Source organism: Arvicola amphibius, chromosome 11, assembly GCF_903992535.2.
Source record: "Arvicola amphibius chromosome 11, mArvAmp1.2, whole genome shotgun sequence".
In the NCBI taxonomy this organism is placed as follows: domain Eukaryota; kingdom Metazoa; phylum Chordata; class Mammalia; order Rodentia; family Cricetidae; genus Arvicola; species Arvicola amphibius.
Genome location: NC_052057.2, coordinates 54701282 through 54723689, shown reverse-complemented (window position 1 = coordinate 54723689; position 22408 = coordinate 54701282). Strand labels below are relative to the sequence as shown.

At 44.2% G+C, this 22408-nt stretch overlaps 1 protein-coding gene across 1 annotated transcript in view; it reads right to left on the bottom strand.

Moving 5' to 3' along the window:
• Hps3 (HPS3 biogenesis of lysosomal organelles complex 2 subunit 1) overlaps positions 1-22408 on the bottom strand; it is an 89521-nt gene that overhangs the window by 55273 nt on the left and 11840 nt on the right. The window contains 1 exon segment of the mRNA XM_038346931.1: positions 14836-15025. Within this exon segment, the coding sequence (XP_038202859.1) occupies positions 14836-15025 (190 nt within the window).

The following is a 22408-nucleotide window of genomic DNA, read 5'->3' as shown; positions in this document are numbered from 1 at the left end:
GAAAAGTTCATAGCTCTAAGTGCCCACATTAAGAAAACGGAGAAAGTTCACATTAGGGACTTAACAGCACACCTGAAAGCTCTAGAAAAAAAAGAAGCTAACTCACCCAGGAGGAGTAGAAGACTGGAAATAATCAAAATAAGGGCTGAAATCAACTAAATAGAAACACAGAAAACAATCAAAAGAAGCAATGAAACAAAGAGCTGGTTCTTTGAGAAAGTCAACAAGATTGACAAACCTTTATCCAAATTAATAAAAAGGCAGAGAGAGAACACACAGATTATCAAGATCAGAAATGAAAAGGGGGACATAACAACAGACACTGAAGAAATTCAGAGAATCATTAGGTCTTAGTACAAAAGCCTATATGCCACTAAGTTGGAAAATGTAAAGAAATGGACTTGTTTTTAGATAAATACCATATACCAAAATTAAATCAATTCAATTCTCAATAAAATATTGGTAAACCAAATCAAAAAAAATTATACATTATGATCAAGTAGGCTTCATCCCAAGATGCAGGGCTGGTTCAACATATAAAAATCTATTAATGTAACCGAGCATATAAATAAACTGAAAGAAAAAAACATGAACATTTCATTAGATGCTGAAAAAGCATTTGACAAAATTCAATATCCCTTTATGATAAAGGTCTTGGAAAGGTTAGGGATACAAGAATCATACCTAAATATAATAAAAGCAATATACAAGTCAACAGCTAATATCAAATTAAATGGAGATAAACTCAAAGCCATTCCACTAAATTCAGGAACAAGACAAGGCTGTCCACTCTCACCATATCTCTTCAACATAGTTCTTCAGTTCTAGCAATAGCAATAAGACAACATCAGGAGATCAAGGGGATTTGAATCGGAAAGGATGAAGTCAAACGTTCGTTATTTGCAGATGAAATGATAGTGTAGATCAGTGACCCCAAACCTCTACCAAAGAACTCCTACAGCTGATAAATACCTTCAGTGATGTGGCAGGATACAAGATCAACTTAAAAAAATCAGTAGCCCTCCCATACATAAAGGATAGAGAAGCAAAGAGGGAAATCAGAGAAACTTCACCTTTCACGATAGCCACAAATAGCATAAAATATCTTGGGGTAACTCTAACCAAGGAAGTGAAAGATCTATTTGAAAAGAACTTTAAGGCATTGAAGAAAGAAATTGAAGAGGACACCAGAAAATGGAAAGACCTCCTTTGCTCTTGGATGGGTAGGATCAACATAGTAAAAATGGCAATTCTACCAAAGGCAACCTATAAATTCAACACAATCCCCCATCAAAATCACAATAAAATTCTTCACAGACCTTGAGAGAACAATAATCATCTTTATATGGAAAAACAAAAAACCTAGGATAGCCAAAACAATACTATACAGTAAAGGAACTTCTGGAAACATTACCATCCCTGACGTCAAACTCTATTACAGAGCTCAGTAATGAAAACAGCTTGGTATTGGAATAAAAACAGCGATGTCATCCAATGGAATCAAATCAAAGACCTGGATATTAACCCACAAACCTATGAACTCCTGATTTTCGACAAAGGAGCTAAAATTATATAATGGAAGAAAGAAACCATCTTCAACAAATGGTGTTGACAGAACTGGATGTCAACCTGTAGAAGAATCAAAGTAGATCCATATCTATCATCATGCACAAAACTCAAGTCCAAATGGATTAAAGACCTCAATATTAATCCAACCATACTGAACCTGATAGAAGAGAAAGTGGGAAGTAGCTTACAATTCATGGGCACAGGAGACTACTTCCTACATATAACCCCAGTAGCACAGACAATAAGGGCAACATTGAATAAATGGGACCTCCTAAAACTGAGCAGCATCTGTAAAGCAAAGGACACTGTCAGTAAGAGAAAAAGGCAACCTACTGAATGGGAGATCTTCACCAACCCCGCATCAGACAAAGGTCTGATCTCTAAAACATATAAAGAACTCAAAAAACTAGACTTTAAAATTTTAATTAATCCAATTAAAAAATGGGGTACTGAACTGAACAGAGAATTCTTAAAAGAAGTTTGAATGACCAAAAGACACTTAAGGTCATGCTCAACCTCCTTAGCGATCAGGGAAATGCAAATCAAAACAACTCTAAGATACCATCTTACAACTGTCAGAATGGCTAAAATCAAAAACACCAATGATAGCCTATGCGAAAGAGGATGTGGAGTAAGGGGAACACTCATCCATTGCTGGTGAAAATGCAAACTTGTGCAACCACTTTGAAAATCAGTATGGATCCTACCCCCCTCCCCCTGCCTCATCCTCCCGTCTTTGGGGCCACAAAATCCCACAGCTCAGCCTGTTTGGGCTCTGGGGACCTGGAATTGAGTGCACCCAGGCCGGTGGGAGGTCCCCTCCTTCATTTGACTGCCCGGAGCAAGGTAGGCCTTTGACTGAGAGCTGCTTGGCCTGCAAGGGGACCTGACAGTCTGCAGGAGGATCCATCATTCTTTGGGGTGAGTGAGGAGTGAGTGCCCGAACCGCGGCAGCTGCCCGGAGAGGGACCACCGACTCTCCACAACTCCCCCTGCCACGAGCACACTACCTGCTCTTCCTGCAGGGGTTATTCTCCCCGGATACTGCCTCTCTCTTCCTGTCCCTTCCCAGCTTGCACCCAGAATCCTCCCCCACCCCTGCCTCATCCTCCCGTCTTTGGGGCCACAAAATCCCACAGCTCAGCCTGTTTGGGCTCTGGGGACCTGGAATTGAGTGCACCCAGGCCGGTGGGAGGTCCCCTCCTTCATTTGACTGCCCGGAGCAAGGTAGGCCTTTGTCTGAGAGCTGCTTGGCCTGCAAGGGGACCTGACAGTCTGCAGGAGGATCCATCGTTCTTTGGGGAGAGTGAGGAGTTAGTGCCCTAACCGCGGCAGCTGCCCGGAGAGGGACCACCGACTCTCCACAACTCCCCCTGCCACCAGCACACTTCCTGCTCTTCCTGCAGGGGTTATTCTCCCCGGATACCGCCTCTCTCTCCCTGTCCCTTCCCAGCTTGCACCCAGAATCCTCCCCCCCGCCCCTGCCTCATCCTCCCGTCTTTGGGGCCACAAAATCCCACAGCTCAGCCTGTTTGGGCTCTGGGTACCTGGAATTGAGTGCACCCAGGCCGGTGGGAGGTCCCTTCCTTCATTTGACTGCCCGGAGCAAGGTAGGCCTTTGTCTGAGAGCTGCTTGGCCTGCAAGGGGACCTGACAGTCTGCAGGAGGATCCATTGTTCTTTGGGGTGAGTGAGGAGTGAGTGCCCCAACCGCGGCAGCTGCCCAGAGAGGGACCACCGACTCTCCACAACTCCCCCTGCCACCAGCACACTTCCTGCTCTTCCTGCAGGGGTTATTCTCCCCGGATACCGCCTCTCTCTCCCTGTCCCTTCCCAGCTTGCACCCAGAATCCTCCCCCCCTCCCCCTTCCTCATCCTCCCGTCTTTGGGGCCACAAAATCCCACAGCTCAGCCTGTTTGGGCTCTGGGGACCTGGAATTGAGTGCACCCAGGCCGGTGGGAGGTCCCCTCCTTCATTTGACTGCCCGGAGCAAGGTAGGCCTTTGTCTGAGAGCTGCTTGGCCTGCAAGGGGACCTGACAGTCTACAGGAGGATCCATCGTTCTTTGGGGAGAGTGAGGAGTTAGTGCCCGAACCGCGGCAGCTGCCCTGAGAGGGACCACCGACTCTCCACAACTCCCCCTGCCACCAGCACACTTCCTGCTCTTCCTGCAGGGGTTATTCTCCCCGGATACTGCCTCTCTCTTCCTGTCCCTTCCCAGCTTGCACCCAGAATCCTCCCCCCCGTCCCTGCCTCATCCTCCCGTCTTTGGGGCCACAAAATCCCACAGCTCAGCCTGTTTGGGCTCTGGGTACCTGGAATTGAGTGCACCCAGGCCGGTGGGAGGTCCCCTCCTTCATTTGACTGCCCGGAGCAAGGTAGGCCTTTGTCTGAGAGCTGCTTGGCCTGCAAGGGGACCTGACAGTCTGCAGGAGGATCCATCGTTCTTTGGGGTGAGTGAGGAGTGAGTGCCCGAACCGTGGCAGCTGCCCAGAGAGGGACCACCGACTCTCCACAACTCCTCCTGCCACCAGCACACTTCCTGCTCTTCCTGCAGGGGTTATTCTCCCCGGATACCGCCTCTCTCTCCCTGTCCCTTCCCAGCTTGCACCCAGAATCCTCCGCCCCTCCCCCTTCCTCATCCTCCCGTCTTTGGGGCCACAAAATCCCACAGCTCAGCCTGTTTGGGCTCTGGGTACCTGGAATTGAGTGCACCCAGGCCGGTGGGAGGTCCCCTCCTTCATTTGACTGCCCGGAGCAAGGTAGGCCTTTGACTGAGAGCTGCTTGGCCTGCAAGGGGACCTGACAGTCTGCAGGAGGATCCATCATTCTTTGGGATGACTGAGGAGTGAGTGCCCGAACCGCGGCATCTGCCCGGAGAGGGACCACCGACTCTCCACAACTCCCCCTGCCACCAGCATACTTCCTGCTCTTCCTGCAGGGGTTATTCTCCCCGGATACTGCCTCTCTCTTCCTGTCCCTTCCCAGCTTGCACCCAGAATCCTCCCCCACCCCTGCCTCATCCTCCCGTCTTTGGGGCCACAAAATCCCACAGCTCAGCCTGTTTGGGCTCTGGGGACCTGGAATTGAGTGCACCCAGGCCGGTGGGAGGTCCCCTCCTTCATTTGACTGCCCGGAGCAAGGTAGGCCTTTGTCTGAGAGCTGCTTGGCCTGCAAGGGGACCTGACAGTCTGCAGGAGGATCCATCGTTCTTTGGGGAGAGTGAGGAGTTAGTGCCCTAACCGCGGCAGCTGCCCGGAGAGGGACCACCGACTCTCCACAACTCCCCCTGCCACCAGCACACTTCCTGCTCTTCCTGCAGGGGTTATTCTCCCCGGATACTGCCTCTCTCTTCCTGTCCCTTCCCAGCTTGCACCCAGAATCCTCCCCCCCGCCCCTGCCTCATCCTCCCGTCTTTGGGGCCACAAAATCCCACAGCTCAGCCTGTTTGGGCTCTGGGTACCTGGAATTGAGTGCACCCAGGCCGGTGGGAGGTCCCTTCCTTCATTTGACTGCCCGGAGCAAGGTAGGCCTTTGTCTGAGAGCTGCTTGGCCTGCAAGGGGACCTGACAGTCTGCAGGAGGATCCATCGTTCTTTGGGGTGAGTGAGGAGTGAGTGCCCCAACCGCGGCAGCTGCCCAGAGAGGGACCACCGACTCTCCACAACTCCTCCTGCCACCAGCACACTTCCTGCTCTTCCTGCAGGGGTTATTCTCCCCGGATACCGCCTCTCTCTTCCTGTCCCTTCCCAGCTTGCACCCAAAATCCTCCCCCCCTCCCCCTGCCTCATCCTCCCGTCTTTGGGGCCACAAAATCCCACAGCTCAGCCTGTTTGGGCTCTGGGGACCTGGAATTGAGTGCACCCAGGCCGGTGGGAGGTCCCCTCCTTCATTTGACTGCCTGGGGCAAGGTAGGCCTTTGTCTGAGAGCTGCTTGGCCTGCAAGGGGACCTGACAGTCTGCAGGAGGATCCATCATTCTTTGGGGACACCAAACACCTCCGCGCTCCTTTTGAAGGAAGAGATGGGCAGGCGCCAATGCAGGAGCTCCTCCAACAACATGAAAGGCAACATGACATCACCACAAGCCAGACACCCCGAAACAACAAGAATTGAACACCCTACCCCAGAAGAAATAGAAGAAACCGACATTAAACAGTACTTTATGAAAATAATAGAGGACCTTAAACAGGAGTTAAAAAACTGCCATAAAGAAATGGAGATGACAAACAAAAAGGTAGACGAAATAAATAAATCTCTCAAAGATACCCAAGAAAAACAAGAAAAACAAGAAAAAGCAATCAAACAGGTAAGGGAAACAGTACAAGACCTGATAAATGAAATGGAGGTATTGAAGAAAACACAATCTGAGGGACGACTGGAAATGGAAACTCTGAGTAAACGAACAGAAACTTCAGAGACAAGTATTTCCAACCGAATACAAGAGATGGAAGAAAGAATCTCGGACTCTGAAGATACTATAGAGGAAATAAACTCACAGATTAAAGAACTAAACAAATCTAACAAATTCTTAACACAAAACATTCAGGAAATCTGGGACACCATGAAAAGACCAAACCTAAGAATAATTGGGGTAGAAGAAGGAGAAGAATTACAACTCAAAGGCCCAGAAAACATATTCAACAAAATTATAGAAGAAAACTTCCCCAACCTAAAGAAGGATGTTCCTATGAAAGTACAAGAAGCCTACAGAACACCAAATAGACTGGATCAAAAGAAAGCATCCCCACGCCATATAATAATCAAAACACAAAACATACAGAATAAAGAACAGATATTAAGAGCTGCAAAGGAAAAAGGTCAAGTAACATATAAAGGGAAACCTATCAGAATTACACCTGATTTCTCAATGGAAACCATGAAAGCCAGAAGAGCTTGGATAGATGTGCTACAGACACTTAGGGAACATGGATGCAAGCCTAGACTATTATACCCAGCAAAGCTTGCATTCACCATTGATGGAGAAAACAAGATATTCCAGGACATAAACAGATTTAAACAATACGGAGCCACAAATCCAGCCTTGCAGAAAGTAATAGAAGGAAAATCACAAACCAAGGAGTCCAACAACCCCGACAATAACTCAGGCATCTAGCGACCCTTCACCAGCACAACTAGAAGAAGGGAAACACACAAACTCTACTACTAAAAATGACTGAAGTTAACAACCACTGGTCATTAATATCACTTAATATCAATGGACTCAATTCACCTATAAAAAGGCACAGGCTAAGAGACTGGATACGAAAACAGAATCCAACATTTTGCTGTTTACAAGAAACACACCTCAACCACAAAGACAGGCACCTACTCAGAGTAAAGGGTTGGGAAAAGGTTTATCAAGCAAATGGCCCTAAGAAACAAGCGGGTGTGGCCATACTAATTTCCAACAAAGTTGACTTCAAACTAAAATCAATCAGAAGAGATGGAAAGGGACACTTTATACTCATAACAGGAAAAATCCTTCAGAATGAAGTCTCAATCCTGAATATCTATGCCCCTAATATAAAAGCTCCCACTTATGTAAAAGAAACACTTCTAGAACTCAAGGCAGCCATCAAACCACACACACTAATAGTTGGAGACTTCAACACTCCTCTCTCACCAATGGACAGGTCAATCAGACAGAAACCTAACAGAGAATTGAAAGACTTAATGGAGGTAATGAACCAAATGGACTTAACAGACATCTATAGAACATTCCACCCAAATAGGAAAGAATATACCTTCTTCTCTGCGGCTCATGGAACCTTTTCGAAAATTGACCATATACTTGGTAACAAAGCAAACTTCCACAGTTACAAAAAAATATTAGTAACCACCTGTGTCTTATCAGATCACCAAGGATTAAAATTAGAATTCAACAACAATGCTACCCCCAGAAGGCCCACAAACTCATGGAAACTGAACAGTCAACTACTGACCCACACCTGGGTCAAGGAAGAAATAAAGAAAGAAATTAAAGTCTTTCTTGAATTTAATGAAAACAAAGACACAACATACTCAAACCTATGGGACACAATGAAAGCAGTGCTAAGAGGAAAGTTCATAGCACTAAGTGCCCACTTAAAGAAAACGGAGAAAGCACTCATTGGTGACTTAACAGCACACCTGAAAGCTCTGGAAAAAAAAGAAGCAGACTCACCTAGGAGAAGTAGAAGACTGGAAATAATCAAACTGAGGGCAGAAATCAACAAAATAGAAACACAGAAAACAATCCAAAGAATCAATGAAACAAGAAGCTGGTTCTTGGAGAAAATCAACAAGATTGACAAACCCTTAGCCAAACTAATCAAACGGCAGAGGGAGAACACGCAAATTAACAAGATCAGAAATGAAAAGGGGGACATAACCACAGACACAGAGGAAATTCAGAAAATCATTAGATCTTACTACAAAAGCCTGTATGCCACAAAATTGGAAAATGTAAAAGAAATGGACAGTTTTTTAGATAAATACCATATACCAAAGTTAAACCAGGACCAGGTAAATGCTCTAAATCGTCCTGTTAGTCGCGAAGAATTAGAAACTGTTATCAGAAACCTCCCTACCAAAAAGAGCCCAGGACCAGATGGTTTCAATGCGGAATTCTACCAGAACTTCCAAGAAGACCTAATACCTATACTCCTTAAGGTATTTCATAATATAGAAACACAAGAGTCACTGCCAAATTCCTTCTATGAAGCTACAAGTTACCCTGATACCTAAACCACACAAAGACTCAACCAAGAAAGAGAATTACAGGCCAATCTCACTCATGAACATTGACGCAAAAATTCTCAATAAAATACTGGCAAACCGAATCCAAGAACACATTAGAAAAATTATCCATTACGATCAAGTAGGCTTCATCCCAGAGATGCAGGGCTGGTTCAACATACGAAAATCTATTGATGTAATCCATCATATAAACAAACTGAAGGAAAAAAACCATATGGTCATCTCATTAGATGCTGAAAAAGCATTTGACAAAATTCAGCACCCTTTTATGATAAAGGTCTTGGAGAGATTAGGGATACAAGGGTCATTCCTAAATATAATAAAAGCTATTTACAGCAAGCCGACACCTAACATCAAATTAAACGGAGAGAAACTCAAGGCTATCCCACTAAATTCAGGAACACGACAAGGCTGTCCACTCTCTCCTTATCTCTTCAATATAGTGCTTGAAGTTCTAGCAATAGCAATAAGACAACATAAGGGAATCAAGGGGATTCAATTTGGAAAGGAAGAAGTTAAACTTTCATTATTTGCAGATGATATGATAGTATACATAAGCGACCCCAAAAACTCCACCAAAGAACTCCTACAGCTGATAAACTTCTTCAGTAACGTGGCAGGATACAAGATCAACTCCAAAAAATCAGTCGCCCTCCTATACACAAAGGATAAGGAAGCAGAGAGGGAAATCAGAGAAGTATCACCTTTTACAATAGCCACAAATAGCATAAGATATCTGGGAGTATCGCTAACCAAGGAAGTGAAGGATTTATTTGACAAGAACTTTAAGTCTTTGAAGAAAGAAATTGAAGAGGATACCAGAAAATGGAAGGATCTCCCCTGCTCGTGGATTGGGAGGATCAACATAGTAAAAATGGCAATTCTACCAAAAGCAATCTATAGATTCAATGCAATCCCAATCAAGGTCCCATTAAAATTCTTCACAGAGATTGAGAGGACAATAATCAACTTTATATGGAAAAACAAGAAACCCAGGATAGCCAAAAAAATCTTATACAATAAAGGTACTACTGGAGGCATTACCATCCCTGACTTCAAACTCTATTACAAAGCTACAGTATTGAAAACGGCTTGGTATTGGCATAATAACAGAGAAGTTGACCAATGGAATCGTATAGAAGACCCGGATCTTAAACCACAAACCTATGAACACCTGATTTTTGATAAAGGAGCCAAAAGTACACAATGGAAGAAAGAGGGCATCTTCAACAAATGGTGCTGGCATAACTGGATGTCAACCTGTAGAAGAATGAAAGTAGATCCATATCTATCACCATGCACAAAACTCAAGTCCAAATGGATTAAAGACCTCAATATTAATTTGAACACATTGAGCTTGATAGAGGAGAAAGTGGGAAGTACTCTGCAACAAATGGGCACAGGGAACCGTTTCCTATGCATAACCCCAGCTGCACAGACTTTAAGGGCAACATTGAATAAATGGGACCTCCTGAAGTTGAGCAGCTTCTGTAAAGCAAAGGACATTGTCACTAAGACACAAAGGCAGCCTACTGACTGGGAAAAGATCTTCACCAACCCTGCAACTGACAAAGGTCTGATCTCTAAAATATATAAGGAACTCAAGAGACTAGACGGTAAAATGCCAATTAACCCAATTAAAAAATGGGGCGCTGAACTGAACAGAGAATTCTCAACAGAAGAAGTTCGAATGGCCAAAAGACACTTAAGGTCATGTTCAACCTCCCTAGCTATCAGGGAAATGCAAATCAAAACAACTTTGAGATATCATCTTACACCTGTCAGATTGGCTAAAATCCAAAACACCAATAATAACCTTTGCTGGAGAGGTTGTGGGGTAAGGGGCACACTCATCCATTGCTGGTGGGAATGCAAACTTGTGCAACCACTTTGGAAAGCAGTGTGGCGGTTTCTCAGGAAATTCGGGATCAACCTACCCCAGGACCCAGCAATTCCACTATTGGGAATCTACCCAAGAGATGCCCAATCATACAACAAAAGCATATGCTCATCTATGTTCATAGCAGCATTATTTGTAATAGCCAGATCCTGGAGACAGCCTAGATGCCCTTCAGTGGAAGAATGGATGAAGAAACTGTGGAATATATACATGCTAGAATACTACTCAGCGGTAAAAAACAATGACATCTTGAATTTTGCAGGCAAATGGATGGAAATAGAAAACACTATTCTGAGTGAGGTAACCCAGACCCATAAAGATGAACATGGGATGTACTCACTCATATTCGGTTTCTAGCCATGATTAAAGGACATCGAGCCTATAAGTTTGGGATCCTTGAGAAGATAATAAGAAGGTGAACTCCCAAAAAAGATATAGTAATCCTCCTGGATATTGGAAGTAGACACGATCGCCAGGCAAAATTGGGAACTTGAGGGTTGGGCAAGACTGGGCCAAGGGAAGATGGGGAGAGAAAAGTGTGAAGGGGAGAACGGGGGGAGCTCGGAGGAATGGGGTGCTTGGGATATAGGAAGGGTGGATATGAGAGCAGGGAAGCACATATCTTAATTTAAGGCGCTACCTGAGGGTTGTCAAGAGACTTGACCCTAGAGGGGTTCCCAGGTTTCCAGGGAGACGCCCCCAGTTAGTTCCTTGGGCAGCTGAGGAGAGGGAGCCTGAAAAGGCCAGTTCCTATAGCCATACTGATGAATTTCTTGCATATCACCATAGAATCTCCACCTGACGATAGATGAAGAAAATGACAGAGCCCCACCTTGGAGCACCGGACTGAGCTCCCAAGGTCCTGATGAGGAGCAGAAGGAGAGAGAACATGAGAAAGAAAGTCAGGACCGTGAGGGAACCTCCAGCTGGCGACAGATGGGGAAGATGACTGAGCCCCACATTGGAGCACTGGACTGAGCTCCCAAGGTCCCGATGAGGAGCAGAAGGAGCGAGAACATGAGGGAGAAAGTCAGGAACGAGAGGGGTGCGTTCACTCATGGAAACGGTGGGACAGAACTAATGGGAGATCACCAACTCCAGTTGGAATGGGACTGATGGATCATGCGACCAAACCCGTCTCTCTGAGTGTGGCCAACAGCGGGGGCTGACTGAGAAGCAAAGGACAATGGCTCTGGGCTCTGATTGTTCTTCATGGACAGGCTCTGTGGGAGCCTTTTCAGCTTGGTCGATCACCTTCCTGGACCTGGGGGGAGCTGGGAGGACCTTGGTCTTAGCATAGAGTGGGGAACCCTGATGGCTCCTTGGCCTTGAGAGGGAGGGAGGGGAGGTATGGGTGGAGGGGAGGGGAGGGAAGGGGGAGAAGGAGGGGAGGGAAGGGGGAGGAGGAGGGGAGGGAGGGGGGAGGAGGAGGGAAGGAGATGGAAATTTTTAAATATAAAAAAAAAATAAAAAAAAAAATAAAAAAAAATAAACCATGAGAAAAAAAAAAAAGAAAAAAAGAAAATCAGTGTGGCAGTTTCTCAGGAAATTGAGAATTAACCTACCTCAGGATCCAGCAATACCATTCTTGGGAATATACCCAAGAGATGCCCAGTCATACTACAAAAGCATTTGTTCAGCTATGTTCATAGCAGCATTATTTGTAATAGCCCAAACCTGGAAACAACCTAGATGTCCCTCAATGGAAGTATGGATAAAGTGTGGACTATATACGCATTAGAGTACTACTCAGTGGTAAAAAACAATGACATCTTGAATTTTGCATGCAAATGGATGGAAATAGAAAACACTATCCTGAGTGAGATAATTCATACACAAAGAGATGATTATGGTAAGTACTCATTCATTAGTGGACTCTAGCCATAAACAAAGAACATTAAGCCCATAGTTCACAAGCCTAGAGAAGCCAAATAACAAGGTGAACCCAAAGAAAAACATATATAGATCCTCCTGGAAATTGGAAGCAATCAAGATCATTGGCAATAGTTGGAAGCATGATGTGGGAGTTGAGTTGGGGGAGGGGGGAAGGGGAGAGAGAAGGGAGAAGGGAAAGACTGGGGAGAGCTTGGGGGAGTGGGAGCGTGGAGATGGAGGAAGGGCAGATATAGGAGCAGGGAAGAAGATATCTACATTAAGGGAGCCATTTTAGAGTTGGTGAGAGACTTGGCTCTATAGGGGATCCCAGGTATCCAAGGGAATGTCCCCAGCTAGGTCCTTGGGCAGCAGAGGAAAAGTTGCCTGAAATGTTCTTGCCCCACAATCACACTGATGATTTTATCTCGAATATCACCATAGAATCTTTGTCTGGTGAAGTATGGAGATAGAGACAGAGACTCTCATCAGAGCAACGGGCTGAGCTCCCAAGGTCCAGTTGAAGAGCAGAAGGAGGGAAAAGACAAGCAAGGAAGTCAGGACTGTGAGGGGTTTGTCCACTCACTGAGGCAGTGTGCCTGTTCTAAAGGGAGCTCACCAAATCCAGCTGGACTGGGACTGAAGGAGCATGTGATCAAACCAGACTCTCTGAATGTGGCTAACAATGGGGTCTGACTGAGAAGCAATTGATAAAGGCACTGGGACTTGTTTCTACTGCATGTACTGGCTTTTTGGGACCCTATTCTATTTGGATGCACAGCTTCCTAGGCCTGGATGTATGGGGGAGGGCCTTGGACTTCCCACAGGGCATGGTTCCTTGCCCTCTCTAAGGAGGGAGGGGAAGGTGGAGGGTAAGTGGGGGAGCAGGAGAGGAATGGGAGGTGGGGAGGAAGTGTAAAGTTTTGAATGGAAAATAAAAGAAATAGAATATAAAAACCGATACTACCATAAAGATAAAAATTAAATGGCATCAAACTCTGGTTTAAGAAATCAGTTTTATCGCTGAGTGGCAGTGGTGCATGCCTTTAATCCCAGCACAAGGGACGTAGAGACAGGCAGAACTCTGTAAGTTTCAGGCCAATCTGGTATATAAGAACTAGTTTCAGGATAGCCAGAGCCATTACACAGAGAAACCGTGTCAAAAAGAGAAAGAAAGGAAGGAAGGAAGGAAGGAAGGAAGGAAGGAAGGAAGGAAGGAAAGAAGAGAAAGAAAAAAAAGAAATCAGTTTATCAACTGAGTGACCCATGCTGCCACCAGGAGTCATGGTAACATCCAGGTCCATGACCATACAGCAGTCAGGGCCTGAGTTGATGTTCATTGTTCCTTTTACCACCAAGTGCTGAGAAGATGTCTGGGGTGTGACCAACCTTCTGAATTGGTGGTATCTGAGAATCAATACTGCTGCCAGAGCCAAAATTATATGGATAGCCCATCCTGCCACCTGGGCCATGGTGACATCTAGACAACAATTGCTGTTGAGGATCACGTATGCTGTAGCTAGGGTCTGTCTTGATGTTCATGGCCCATGTTACCCCAGGTGTTCATATGGACTGTGAGTATTGAAATTTGAGGGCTGTGCTCAGCCAGCCTTCACTGGCCCTGGGATAGCTGTCCCTTCTCCTTGAGAGAAGCACTAAGCAGAAGTGTCCCCTCCTCCCATTCCTCTCTCTCAGAAGAGATGGCCCCAACTCTCATCATGGGGTTGGGAGTGCTGGCCCCAATGACATGGGCCTAGGAGAGCTGGCTCAACATCTTGCTGGAGTGGAACAGTCCCAGAAGCCCAGAAAGACTAGCTCAGCCACCAATCAGACCCACATCCTGGGTCTTGAGGTGGCCCATCCTAGCATCTACACCATCTATAATTTGCTGGAGTACATGAAGAGCTGATCCTGCAGAACAATAGGTTCAGGATCTTCGTGACTTGGGGAAACAGCAGGCCACAAAAAAGGGAGGAGTTTTGGTGAGGGTTCAGTGATGATGATGTGCCAGAGTCTTTGAATTAAATAAATGACTCATCACAATGAACAACTGCCAATGTTACTATGATGAATGAAAAGGTGTTGGAGAGATGGGAAAAATAAAAAAAGAAAGGTGGGTTTTTTCTTTTCTTTTTTTAAAATTAATTTTGGGAGGATTTTCTTTGGGGGAGGGGTGCTGCAGTGGTGAGGGGCAGATATGGATGATAAGGAAGTGAGGAGGACTGGGGTGCATAATGGGAAAATCCCTAAGAATCAATAAAGAATTATGTTATTTTTTAAAAAAGAAAGAAATCAATTTATTTTTCAGCATGCCAGCCCAAGACTACCCTGAAAATAACTGATACCCACTAGTCACATGATGGCGAATCTTGACCTCACTATAACTGATTCTCCAGCTTTATTAACTGAGGAACAGAATCTGATCATTTCTGGTTGTTCTGAGTTCTAAACTATTATGAAATGACTCAGTTCACACTGAGAGGAGATGGTGGTCATGAGATAAGGTTCAGAAAGGGGCTCTAAAGAGATGTTCAACTGCACCCCACTCTTCATAATTCTCTGAAAGCCTTCATTAAGAAGTTTAGATTTTACAAGGTCTCCCATTCAGTCTAAGGCAGCACCACAATGGCAAAGCTAAACTTTAACATTGATAAAACCACTATAACAAGCATAAAATTCTCAAAGAGTTTAGCACCAGTTTGAAAACTTTGAGAAAAGCAAGTGAGTCAGACTAACAAGCAGCAGTGAAGCCGTACCTTGTAATGACGTGCAAAAACTGTGGTGTGAGAACTGCTTGCTGAGACTTCTCAGGATACCAATAGACTGACAATAACTCAACCGATTTAACAACCATGTATAGATAGCCCACATGAGGTAATGAGAAGAAACAGAAGAGACTCAGCAGCTCTTTTTCCTGAGACAAACCTTTTCCATCAGGAGGAAAACCTGCATTGGAAAAATGCAAGAGAGACATGCAATGAAGCCAGAAAATGAAAGGAGAGAATCAATATTGTGATTTTACTATACAAACTACAGTTTTGATAAGACTAGACTCTATCAGAGACTACAAGGTGCTAAGGGGAAGTGGACGGTAACAAATGTAAAAAGGAGGAGGTAATTAGGAAAACACCATTTTGCAACAAGTGAACTAAGTTACACTCATTGATGGCTTTAATACTTCCCCCACCAGGAAACATGGTGGGGGAAGCTTTATTAACCAATCACCTCTAAGAAGTGGAACCTAATTAAGGCGTGGCTACCTGGAGCCCAGGAATAAAAACTGGGATAGACTAGGAGCTCACTCTCTCTGGGTGATTGCTGCAGGACACAGCAGAGCTTGGACTTCCTATTCTTGTGGTGTGAGTTTCCCCTTATAATAAGTAAAAATATAATTGTTTATTTTCAAGCTGGCCTGGTTATTTCATGAATCCAGTTAACATTTACAAAAGCAAGGGCTTTCCAAGAGACAGTAAAACTACTTGCACAATAATAATAATATCCTAAATCTCCATCAACATGGTCAGTAAAACACAATTATTTGACATTTATAACTTAAAGTTTTCTAGCATTTCCAAAAAGTAAAAAGAAACAGGAATACTATCTATTAATTTAGCATATCTAAAACACTGCCATTTCAACAAACAATAAACAAAAAACAAGAGTTTTCTATTTTGGTACTAAACATTCAAAATCTAGTCTGTGTTTTATATTTATAATATATCTCAGTTTCTATTAGCTATATTTAAATACTTAAGGGCAACTTATAGCTAATAATGTACTGAAAAGCATGAATTAAGATCTAATAACTAACTCACTTAAGAAAGTGGGAACAACAGGAACCTGATAGATGATACTGTGAAGAGTTAATCAGCAAAATTCAGATTAGAGGAAGCTTTACAGTAAATGTCCAATTTCATGCTACAGAAATTACAAAAAAGAAAGAGAAGGCTGATCACATATAAAACACAATCAAGATGTATAAATCTAACCTGTTTATGTACTTCATTCAAACAAATGAACTGTAGGGGGGAAAAATCTTTAGAGGATGAGGAAAATGTGTATTCTGAAAAGAGACCTGATGACATTGTAAAATTTTTACATAAGAAATATTTTGAATTTGTTAAAATAAAATATACTCAGATCCTGTTTAGAAAAATATTAATAGAGAAAAGGTATAGATGCTAAAATAGTCATCAAAATAAACAAGAATGGATCAGGATATTGCCATGTGTAAGTTGTAGACTGGGATAAAAAGTTTATTGTACCATTTTCTCGTTATCAAAATAAGTTTCATGTTTTTATAATCAAAGTTTTTTTCTAAAGTCTTCTTCCTCATTCTATGATACCCATTGATATTGAAAGTCCAATTCTTTTCTTTCTACACCTAGCCCAAAGTCATCTCCATTTCTTCTTTCTGGTAGGCATATGAGCTCTAGTTGAACAGAACTGATCTCTACATACATGACAATTTTACAATTACATATGTTGCTTCCTCTTATAAAATACCTTACCAAATTCTTCAGCTTCTAAAACAACTACTCACCTGGGACCCAGTTCAAATATAAACCACACATCTACAGTCATTTGCCCACACAATAAATACTCCCTAGGAGCCTGCTGCAGTGTTGTCATTCAAGGTTCTACAAAGATGGCAATGCACAAAACAAGGTAACTTATTTCACAGAGCCCTCACATTCTACTGATAGGAGTGGGACAGGTGAAATTACCTGGCACAAGTGAGAAGGAAACACGGAACATGCAATAAAACCCCCTTAGGTTATTAGAGGGGGCGTTACTGGCCTGAGGAAATCAGTGTGCAGAGATGGTGCATCCAGCTTTTAAAAACTGCCTAGCACAGGCATATGTAGATGATAGGGTTCACACATGCGTGCAAGGGCTTATCTGAGTCATACATGGATGATGTAACCATGCATGCATACAAGGGCTTAGCTGAGTCATAAATGGATTATATAATCCACAGCATGTGGGTCATGTGGGGTCTTTTAACATCCCTGGGGGCCATTAGGCACTTCTGTCTGAGGACTTGTCTGCACCTGCATGACCGCTAGAACCTGGAAGTATCAGCGTTATGTGGTTGAAATCATTATATTCCATTTTTTGTTTATTATAAAAATTTGGGGAGTTTAATGGGTGGGAATGGGGTGTTGTCTCCCGTGACTGCTTCCTGCTGATTTTGTGAGCATAGGAGAGTTGAGATGCTTGACCATGTCCTGAGGTGTTTTTTCCCAGCTCTGCAGAACTGGTTGGCTGGCAGCTTAGACCTTGCAAAATGCTGAAAAGGCAGAAAATTATATCTGGAAAAAATTTTAGATCCCGGTGATTAAGGGAGTAGAGTCCCAAGATGGAAGATAGAGGGTTGGGGGCAGGCGGAGAGGGAAATTTTTCAGGGGTTCATGAGACCAGGAATGATAAGGGAAGAATTAAATGATACTTATTCTGAGTGAGTCTGGTACTTTTAGATAGGTCCAATTGGCTCCCTGGAGTTTTTATGAAAATAAAACTGAAAAGAAATAAATTTTAGACTGATGGAGGAGAGTTATCTGTCTATGTTACTTTCATTGGTTAATTAATAAAGAAAACTGCTTTGGCCCTTTAAGAGAACAGAAAATTAGGTAGGTGGAGTAGACAGAACAGAATTGTGGGAACAAGGAAGTAGAGTGGGGCAGATGCTTCAGGCAGTCGCCATAAGTGAGTCTCCATGCTTCTCCTCTCCGAGATGGATGCAGGTTAAGATCTCTCCTGGTAAGCCACACCTCATGGTGCTACACAGATTACTAAATTTGGGTTAAAGGAAGATGTGAGAATTAGGCAATAAGAGGCTGAAACTATGGGCCAGGCAGTGTTTTAAAAGAATACAGTTTCCGTGTAATTATTTCGGGTGTAAAGCTAGCCGGTGGCCGGGTGGCGGGACGCAGCCCCGCCGCTCCCTTCTACATTAGACATATTAAAAGCTTATGATTTTGATGATATAGTGTTGGAATGGAAGATGGTGGAGTGGGGAGAGGAAAAAGGGGGAAATTATTGGAAAGGGGAATTATTTATTAGACCACTTAATGTTTTACCTGAAGCAAATCTTAAGGCACTTGTTCACCTTTAGCATCATGGTATTACCTGAACAACCAGGAGACACTGCTGCAGTCAGTGATAAACCTGTTATGTTAAAGTCTGTTTTGTGAGTTTTTGGAGTTTAAGGGCTGTGAATGTCCCCAAACTTGTTACTGTTTCTTACCACCTGGGCTTTTGACAGTCCTCAGGGTGAGTTGGAGGTGAGCCTTGACAAAATGAAGCAGAGCTTTGCTATTAGGATGAAAGAGCTGATGTAGATAGGACAGAATTTGCTGGATGTCAGGAGGTGTCTGTAAGAATGCGGGCTGTACTGTATGAACCCCTGAGGTGACTGAGGTAAGTTTGGGCTCTGGAATGCTGCTGTTCTAGCTGCTTTGTCAGCCCAGTTATTTCCCTTGAAAATAATGGAACTGTCAGTCTGATGAGACCAACAATACATAAATCCTATAGCTTTGGGCGGGGTGGGAGGCCTTCAACAGGTCCATAATGTAACCTGAGTTAGTTAGGGATTCTCCTTTTGTCATAAGAAGCCCACACACCTTCCAGATAGCTGTGTGGGACAGGAGGATACAAAAGGCATATTTGAAGTCTGTGTAAACATTTAAAGATTTCCCTTTGCTATCTGGAAGGCATGGGTAAAGGCTATTAACTCGGCCTGCTATTAGTGGTATGAGCAGGGAGTGTCTGTGACTCCACTACCCCAGTATCTGACACTGTGGCATAGCTTGTTCTATGGGTCCCTTCACATAAAAAGGAGCTGCCATCTGTGTACCAGGTATAAGTGGCCTGTGGCAGTTTGCCCTCCTATATATGTGAGCAGTGGGGCAGTAAATCATCTAAGGTTTCTATGCAGGAATGAGATGGGGAATAATTGATGTTAGGTTGAGGTAGGAGATTTGAGATATTAAGGAGTAGGCAGCATTGGAAAGTGAATGTGGCATCTTCTTCTAGTGCCACTTGGAAGGAAAAAACTCAGGAAGGGGGTAAGTTTTGTAAGCCTTTGTAAGTTAAGAGATGGGACAGATTGTAGTGATAGAAGATAGTGGTGGGTGACCCAAAGGAGAGTTTCTTAAAGTCTCAAATCAGAAGTTCAGCGTCTGCTAAAGCATGTATGCAGGGTACCCAGCCCTGAGTGGTGGGGTCTGACAGGGATACTGCAGATGCAAAGGAAGGTCCCAGCTGATGTCCTAGGACCCCAAGGGCATATCCCACCTTCTTTGTTATATAGAGGGAAAAAGAAAGAGTTATATCTGGGAGATGAAGAGCTGGGGCCTAGATAAGAGCTTGCTGGAGTCTCTGGAAGGGTTTAGTAATGAGATGGAGAAGGAGGTCATGCAGAGAGCTGAGAGTTGCCTTGTATAAGCAGCAGGCAAGGAGAGAAAAAGAGGGGATCCAGAAATTCAGGAAGCCTAGGAACAATAAATACCTCTTCTTTTGTAGAAGGAACTGTAAGGGACTGAATTAGTTTTTTTCTGTCTAGGGTTTTTTTTGGGGCGGGGGTGGAGTAATAGTTAATCCCAAATAAATAACTTGAGAGGTCCTTAGAAGGTGAGACTCTATAGCCCTTTTTGAATGGGAAATTTAAAAAAAAAAAGCAGAGGTGTCAGTTTTGCTGATCTCCAAGGATGGACTGCAATGTAAAATATCATCTACATACTGTATGAGTTTAGACTTAGAGACAGTGTAAGTGGATCAGAGGCTAATGCCTGACCAAATAGGTATGGGTTGTCCCATAATCCCTCGGGAAGGACAGTCCAGGTGAGCTGTGTGGAGAAGTGAGTGTCAGGGTCAGTACAGGTGAAGGCAAAGATATTTTGAGATCGAGAGCTGAGAGAAATAGAGAAAAAAGCATCCTTGAGACCTAGAACTGAGAAGTGGGAGGTTCCTGGGGGGATAGTGGAAAGAAGTGTGTAAGGTTTAGGCACTACAGAATGAAGAGGGACCACCACGGAGTTAATAAGCCAGAGGTCTTGAACAAGGTGATAGGTTCCATTAGGTTTTATAACAGCAAGTATAGGAGTGTTAAAGAGAGTAGAGGTGGGGCGAAATAGCTTTATTCTTAGAAGGTCAGAGATAATAGGTTTAAGTCCCCTAAGGCTCTGGAGAGAGAGGGGTACTGAGCTTGGGTAATATACTTAGTAGGATCTTGTAATTGGATAACTATGGGGGAATGATGTTTAGCAACAGAAGGGTTTGGGGTGTCCCAGACTTGGGAGTTCACCTGAGAGGCTGGTAGAGGAAAAGACACATTGGGGCTGTGAGGTTGGGAGGGAATGAGGAGGAGGGGAGCTGCTGCTGAGTCTGAAATAAAGTGAATAGAAGGAGCAAATGAAATGGAAGCTCCTACTTTTGCTAAAAGATCTCTTCCTATAAGAGGTACTGGGCAGGGTGACATGACTAGAAATGAATGAATGAGATAAATACCCCTAAAAACACAGTTAAGTGGTGGGGTCTGCTGAGGTAGATAAAGCTGTCCCCCTACCCAAAAATAGGGAAACTAGAAGGAGAGGTAGGCCCCCAGAATTCCTTCCTGATACCCGTGGCTCCCTGTTACAGATGATGGTTGTGGTTGGGACAAAGGAGTCTGGGCAGCCTCACTTGTCTATGGCCAGATTTAGAAGGTCAACTTGTGAATTTTCTGGGTTTGCTGTCTCCATGCCACTATGTGCATGAGGACAATTGACTTCCCAATATCCTTCTCTATGACATATTGGACAAGGTCTCGTGGAACCAAGATGAAGATTGGGGCATATTCAGGCCCAGTAACCAGTTCTACCACATTTGATAAATGGGCCTGGCAGTTCTTGAGCCCCAGGGGGCAAGGGAGCAGCACAGACAGCATCAATCAGGCAATCTGCCACCTCAGCTTATGGGAGGGCCATGGCTAGCATGTGACAATGATTGCTCACATGGTAAACCTTAAAAGCCAACTCTAAGATTTCTGCCTGCAGGGTAAAGAGGCCTTTCTCCAAAAGTCTAAGTTTAGCCTTAATGCCAGGGTAGCACTGAGAAAAAAAAATGAGTCATGAGTAACTGTCTGCCTTCAGTGCTTTCTGGATCTAAGCTGTATTGTATCAGAGCTTTAATGATGTGTTCCAAAAGTGCAGAAGAATTTTCCTTCATATCTTTAATGACCTCTGAGAGCTTATTATATTTTACTGACTTGAGGGCAGCCTTGCAGAAACCTGCCAGGAGGCAAGTCAAAAACCGGTTCCTAGCTAAAATCCCACCAGGAGTATTATAATCCCAGAGGCTCTAGCTCTGGGACTGCCTCTGCCCCTGGAGGGAGTGTTGCATGTGTTTGGTGAACCTCATCTACATGTAGTCTGGCCTGCTCCCAAACTCGCCTGTGTTCTTCAGGAAGTAGGTTATTAGATAGGATCATATAGTTATCATGAAAGGTGAGCTTATAAGACTGGGTAATATATTGGAATTGCTTTATGAAAGTGGTAGAATTAGATGTATAGGACCATAGTTTTTGTTATATATGGGAGAGTTCTGAGAGGGAGACAGGAATGTGTACCCTAATCAATCCATCTACATTGGCCACCTCTCACAACGGAAGAACTGCAGCCAGCTTGGCTTGGTCAGGGTTGGGTTCCATAGCAGCATGTGAGCGTGTGAGAGGAGGGGTAAAGGTGGGTGCCAGCGCAGGGCGGCTGTTGCAGCCAGGCACAGTAAAGGAAGAATGATCCAGCGGGGCTGATGGAGTAGTTATTGGGGGAGAGAGAGCTGAAGAGCGAGTGAAGGGAGGTGGTGAAGCAGAGGGAAGTAAAGGAGTAGAAGTATCTGTCTGTTGAGGTCGGGAAGGTGTGGATTTTTTAGGGGGTCCAGAGCTATAGCTGAAGGAATGGGGTAGGAGCTAAAGGAATGTGAGTAGGAGCTGAAGGAATGGAAGTAGCTACCTGCTGAGGTCAAAAAGACAGGAGTTTGTTAGCTGGGTCCAGAGCAGAAGTGGAAGTTTCTTCTGGTGCAGATAGCATAGCCAGGTACATGTGAGCAGGTAAACAACTTGCAAGGACAGAGGGCTTAGGCTTAGAGCTTAGATAGTAAAAGGCTTGGAAATAAGGAAACTCCTTCCATTTGCCTGTATGCTGATAATAGTTAGAAAGCCCCCATAAGATATGGAGATCAAAGGTGCCATTAGGCATTACTTTAGATTGTTATCTAAATTGTAACGAGGCCATTTTTTTAGAACAAAGATGGACAAGTGTGGGAATCTGTAAGTGGGGCATTAAGGCC